Source organism: Hipposideros armiger, unplaced genomic scaffold (genome assembly GCF_001890085.2).
Source record: "Hipposideros armiger isolate ML-2016 unplaced genomic scaffold, ASM189008v1 scaffold_166, whole genome shotgun sequence".
Lineage (NCBI taxonomy): Eukaryota > Metazoa > Chordata > Mammalia > Chiroptera > Hipposideridae > Hipposideros > Hipposideros armiger.
This window is the reverse complement of record NW_017731516.1, coordinates 1,716,538-1,722,705: the sequence shown is the minus strand read 5'-3', so window position 1 is coordinate 1,722,705 and position 6,168 is coordinate 1,716,538. Positions and strand designations below refer to the sequence as shown.

At 34.6% G+C, this 6,168-nt stretch overlaps 1 protein-coding gene across 1 annotated transcript in view; it reads right to left on the bottom strand.

Moving 5' to 3' along the window:
- Positions 1–886: 886 nt before the first annotated feature.
- ZFC3H1 (zinc finger C3H1-type containing) overlaps positions 887–6,168 on the bottom strand; it is a 50,960-nt gene continuing 45,678 nt past the window's right edge. Inside the window, exons 29-35 of the mRNA XM_019651769.1 lie at positions 5,981–6,085; positions 5,683–5,848; positions 4,498–4,598; positions 2,865–2,966; positions 2,203–2,242; positions 1,893–1,955; positions 887–1,759 (exon numbers count right to left, since the gene is read on the bottom strand). Of these exons, the coding sequence (XP_019507314.1) occupies positions 1,622–1,759; positions 1,893–1,955; positions 2,203–2,242; positions 2,865–2,966; positions 4,498–4,598; positions 5,683–5,848; positions 5,981–6,085 (715 nt within the window). The 3' untranslated portion in view covers positions 887–1,621. The remainder of the gene's footprint in view (positions 1,760–1,892; positions 1,956–2,202; positions 2,243–2,864; positions 2,967–4,497; positions 4,599–5,682; positions 5,849–5,980; positions 6,086–6,168) is intronic.

Below are 6,168 nucleotides of genomic sequence, written 5' to 3'. Positions count from 1 at the left end.
TAGAAATATTTTTCCAAGCATTTAACAATGGTTTCCAAATAATCAGAGCAGGAAAAGCATTCAAGCTTAAGTAGTTAAGTGCATATGATGGAGAGATACCCCTCTGGGATTACTATCTCCTACCCAAATTTCTTTGGTTTTAGAGAAAAACCAATTAACCTCTAATGAAAGACATTAGACAAATGGGTTCGTTCTTGATCCTGCCAAAAAGCAATTACTAGCCAAACAGGCACTGTCTACTAGGCACAGAACAGGGCCTCAAAACATAGTTTTATTCTAAGCATCATACGAATGTACAGATGCACACATTTGTCTAGTTCTTCATTGGGCTGCTACTCTGCAATAATCACACTGCACTAATTTTGTAGTTGTAAGACCAAATTTGTTACAGGTGTGTGTGTCATTAATTTTTCTAACGAGGTGCAAACAACCCGCTATAGACTGAAAACAAAACAAAAAAAGCAAGGTCTCCTTTATATTTGGTCATTTCATATTGGACATAAGATAGCATGTCACTAAGCGAATCACTCAAACTACATTTGGGAGATACTTTTTTAACACTGTAGTCTTGAGAACAAGGAGTTTAATGGTAGTGCAAACACCTATCAGTTCCCATCCTCAAAACAGAACAGGACCATTTTCTCATACATTAAAAAATCACTGGAATGTTTTTTTTATGGGAAAGCAGGTTCAGGATAAGAAAGTACTGATATAGGTATAGTGCATATCCCTAGCTCCTTCTTCAACCCTTTCCCACCAGGGTGTGAAAAGTGAATAAAGACAGCAACATTTTTTAAAAAGTTAACTTATATTAAAAATATTTTGTTTATAAACAATTTTAATACTACAAAGTAGTATTTCAGTACAAAGCAGTTCAAATATTAACTGTTCTTTAAACTGTTAAACTTTATTATAAATTAAAATTTCTTTACAAAAAATTGCACATAATATTTGACCACTCTTAGGTTCTGATGCACTGGCAATTGCAATAGTTTCTTTATCTTCAAGTTAAACAGTCTCAGCAAGGAGTCCAGAACGTAGAAAGGGCAATAAACAACCCTGTTAGAGCATTCAAGTGCAACTAGCAGACTTGTGGCCATGGCAGTTACACTTTCCTTAAGATGGGCTGCTTAAGTTTAAATCCTGAAATGAAGAATCTCAAAAGGTTTAAAGAGGAAGAACTAAAAGGGACTGCCTGCTTTTTACTGTAAACACAGCCCTGGAAATTAAATCCCAAACGAGAATCTCTCAGGCATCAGAGAGTGTCAAGTGAATCAGGACTAGCACAACATAAAAGGGTAAAAGTAAAAAATAAAAACAAAAACAAAGCAAAATTAAAATATATGTCAGTCACTTTGAGGAACTATACTTACGTACATGATGTTATGAGAATCTGGAAGGGCCCAGAGGCAGGCCAAACAGGAAGTTCATTTATCCAACCGAAGAGGGTCATGTTCATTGCTTCCGGTTTTGAAGACAGGATATTGTAGGGGACTTGATATGATCAGTAATGCTTGTCTGCATTACACAGACCTTAGCCAGGGATCAGCCTAATCTTGAAGAATCATTCAAATAATTTTGGCAATTATTATAAGGACTTAGAACTGACTGCACCCAGTGTTCAGTGATTCTTGCTTTCTGTTTTGTAACTGTTTAAATTTAAGAGCTCATTTAGGCTGACTCCAATCTCTTGGCACTTGGAAACTAGTTTTCTCAGGTTATCAGTTTTACCTCCTTCTGAAGCTTCAAACAAGAGTTGCTGTAAAAGACAGGGAAGCATAGAAGTAAGACTTAGCTAGATTCTGAGCATTACCACATCAATGGATATGGCACATGCATGCAGAAAATTTATAGGAAAACTTCAAGATGAAATAAAAGATAAAAAGCATTACATCTTTCCACAGTGATGCACAAAGAGGTAACTTCTGTAAGGCTCTCTGATATAAACGGTGGACCTATAAGATAGATATACACACAATTCCATCAGAAAACATGACAAAAAACTTAATAACCCTAACTATTTGAATGATACTTCATAATAACATTCAAGACAAATGGTTACATTGGGTTTGGGAGTTTTCAAACATTTAGAGTTCTTGGGATGTTAACGTCTATGCTTTAATTCTTTTAAATTGATAAATCAAGTAAAGGGGCAGAATGGCTTTAAAAAAGTGACTCATCTGATAGTCAATCATGGCTTACCTCTCTTTGTCCCTTTAGAACAATCTCAGCAGCAATGGCTCTAAGAAAAAAAGGAATATAGAAAAGGGAAAAGAAAATTTACATATCTTTGAACAAAATGAGATACTACCACTGGCTGAACACTGACTGGGAATCTGAGTACAAAACTTCCTGAAAGTAACAGGCTAAACTTCCAAGGAGGGTAACCTATAGTGAAAAGAAAAATTCAACAATTTTTATCAACTTAACAAGAATAAAGCAGACCGTGTTTTGAACATCAATAACGTTCAAGAAAAATATCCATAATAATTATTAGTAAAAAAATACCTGGCCCTATCATCTTTAAAAGAAAGAGGAGATCAGACCATAAGTGGGGGAAAACCCTGCATTTTGAAAGAGATGGTCTTAAAATGTGTATAACAGATTTATGTGCTTGATAACAGTATTGTTACCTAAATGTTCTCCTTCAAGGAAAATTACAGCTCTATCCATTTTGCTTTTAGAAGCAATTGTTAATGAGCACTCCCTCACTCTCAGTTTAAAACCTCAGCAAGTGCCAAGAACAAATCTAAGAGATCTGTCCAGGAAAAAAAAATAGATGTCATTTCAGATTTACCTGTCTGGAGCAAACATTACAAATAAAAGCAATAGCTATAAAAACATGTACGTGATTGTTGCATTACATTTTCCAGGTGGCCAGGCATGTTGGGATATTATATGTAAACATCTTGGCTTGAAGTTTCAGAATCTGAACATTGCTTTCTTCCCACTCATGTTGAAGTAGCCTGTAAAGTACATTCAGGAAAATGAACAAAGCATTTCAAGTGTAAGGAACCCCAAATGTGCTCTATGAACAGAATGTCTGATGAGTTACAATTTTTGGTCAGTTAAATTTCATCAAGGCTACTCAGCAAGTATTTGTAGAATGCCTCTTACAAAAATTGCCCTGGGACAGCAACATGGCAAACTAGCAAGAAGTCCAGTCAAGACCCATTCCATCTTCAACCAACTAAAATAAGGCCCAAGTATTCCTACAGAACACTAAGGCATTCTCTCCAAATTATACTCCACGTGCCCCCTCCTCCAAATTTTCTAAAATAATGACTTCATACATTAATGCAATTTCCTGGTATTTTTCTCTCTTTATTAAACTGACTATACTTAATTGTGAATGACTCGAGCTAAAATGTAAGTACAGTGACTAATTATTAAGTTCCTTATTCTGAAAAAAAGGACAAGGTAATAACAAGTATCAAAACACAGAACTGGAGCTTTACCAGGAAAACCAACAATTAAACTACCTATATTCCAGAACACCTATCATAACAGAAACTAGTCAAAAGATGACCACATTTTCTATTTCACATGTTTTACCAAAGGTGACATTCCATAATAAAAATTTCTGTAATTAGCTTCTGTAGATTACCATGATTACTAAGAATTTTAATTATAAAATGCTATAGTTATTTTTGTCACAGCCTTAAGCCTTTGAATTTTTTTCAGTCTCTTATTCCTTTTTCCCACATACATGCTAAGTGGAATGTAAATACTTTAAAACACAAAGGAATATATAATTAATATTTCAGGTACCTTATGATCCATAAAACAAACTTAGAGACATAAGAAACAACTGATGCAGTGACAATGATTGCACAAGTAGAAGCCAAAGCATTAGCATGCAGGCTATCTTTTTGAGTTAAAAGGTACAATTCTTGAGGATAAAAATGGGTTTTCTGCTATCAGAGGAGTGCAACTACAAAAAAAAAAAATGCTCAAAAATCTCCTTCTAACTGAACATATGAAATCCCTAGATAAGTTTCTCAAATATGATTTGGGGTCTCAAGCTCAGGAATCTGCACTTTAAATAAGCATTCCAGGAGCTTCTGGTGCATACTAGTATTTAAGAGCAACTGACCTATCTAGAAATACGTTATAGTAACCAAAATACATACAGTTGGCTGCTGTCTCAGTAACACTTTAAAAATCTCTTAAGTAATGCTCCTTTGCCATGTAAAACAAGCTTACTGACTATTACATATGTGCCAAGAACAGATGGTATGTGCTTAGGGAACACAGCCGAACTTTACTGAATTATATGCCCCCTTATAATCTGCACAGTTTTCTGAAGTGACCAGATTTTTATACTGACTTTTACATGAATAGCTATCTATTGCTTAACAACTCTGAAATGAAAGTAATAGATCAATGAGGAAGTAGTGGAAGAACAGGCTGTTCTTATCAAGTTTTCAAGAATAATTTCATATGAAGAGCCTATACTATCGGGCTGAGAACCAAAAGAATTTTATTTTTTCTTACCTCAGAGCAAGTCCAGAATTCGTTGGCATAATGGAGCAAAACCGTTCCAAGGTTTTGGAATGCTGAGTCTTTGGAACACAGCTCAAATAAAAGTAAATAACCTGTAAAGGTTGAGGGGAGGAGAAAAATGAATGCAACAAAAATGTGAAATCAAATTACCTATGTGTTTTAATGAGAAAACCAAAATGGTCTTTAAGACATGAATGTATAATAATGTATGATGCTGTGAGTTATAGTTCCTACCATTAATTTTATTAGTGACTTTTCCAAATATGACTTAGGAAGTATGGTCTAGTGATGACAGCCATGGACTGAGCACTGACAAGAAGCCAGGAGTCTGGGTTTTCATTCCTGAGTCTACCTTTGCTTGCTGTATAGCTGGGCAAGTCAGAGGGCTAATAATACCTGCCATATCTTGCTCATGGAATGCCCGTGTGAAAATGACTTAATATCCATAAAGTGGTTTGAGATCCTGGGATAAAGAATGGCATAGAAGTACAAAGTATAGTAATTGGTTATCCTGATTAACAACAAAAACCACGTATATGTTTTAGTCTACACTGAACTTCAGTAGGAGCTTTCAGCCTACATTGTACCGAATGAAAAGGGTCTCTGAAAATAAAGAAACAAAAAAACCCTTCGTTTCACTGCTTGTAAGACAACCATATAAATATATCATTAGTCAGATTCTACTCTTAAAATTCTAAACAGCATCTGATTTCAGCTTTTTTATGTCCTATATATAGACATATTTGCTTGACAAAGTATTAATAGCTACATTGTATAAGCCCATTCTTATTTATTTTGAAGTTACAGAATTTTTCATTCAGTAAAATTTCCAACTCGTCAAGCATAACACTACAGATACTATTACAATTACTTCTTCTGATCTTCTGATCTTTTCTCAACATGTATTAAACCAACATGTATAAAATCTCTTTCATTTTCCTTCAATGTTCAATTTTCTTAAATATAACATAATCAATATGTACATTTTACCTTAACTGAATCTTAAAGGACTCTGTTCCTAGCTTCCGAAGAGATTAAGCAGTTAACATGGTTAAGAATAACAGTAAATGCTAGTAAAGTGGTCCTAGGAAAAGTTCTCTTGATATAAAACTGCTGTCGTTTTCTAAGTCTTTTGTACAAACATCTAAAGAAAGATAAAACGTTTTAAGTTCTTACCCTATTATGAAATTCATAGTTGGACCAGTAATCAGCACTGCTAAAAGGAATGGGGTATCGGGCAGGGACTGTAACCAAACATCTATTCACTAAATCAGTAAAAAATTTGAATTCTTGGACTTTGTTTCTGGATCCAGCAGCTCTATTATTGGCAAAGACAAGATAACTGCAAAAAAAAAAAAATATTATAATTAAGAATTTAAGCCAGTAATTCTCTCACCAAGAAAGCTGATCGCCCCTTTCCCCACCATGTCCCCTTATTCCAAATCCCAATTTTATTAAGAGGAACTAAACTTACTCCATCCAAATCTTCTGCACTATATCAGATCTCATGGCAACCCCTAATGCTGCCTCATATGCCTCCACTGTCTCTTTAATACTTGATTGAAGAGGATGACAAAGGCTGTTTAAAAAAATGAAGGAAAACATTGTATGTCCATAGCTCAATTCTACTAGGTAAAGAAATGACAAAGTGTATTTTAAACA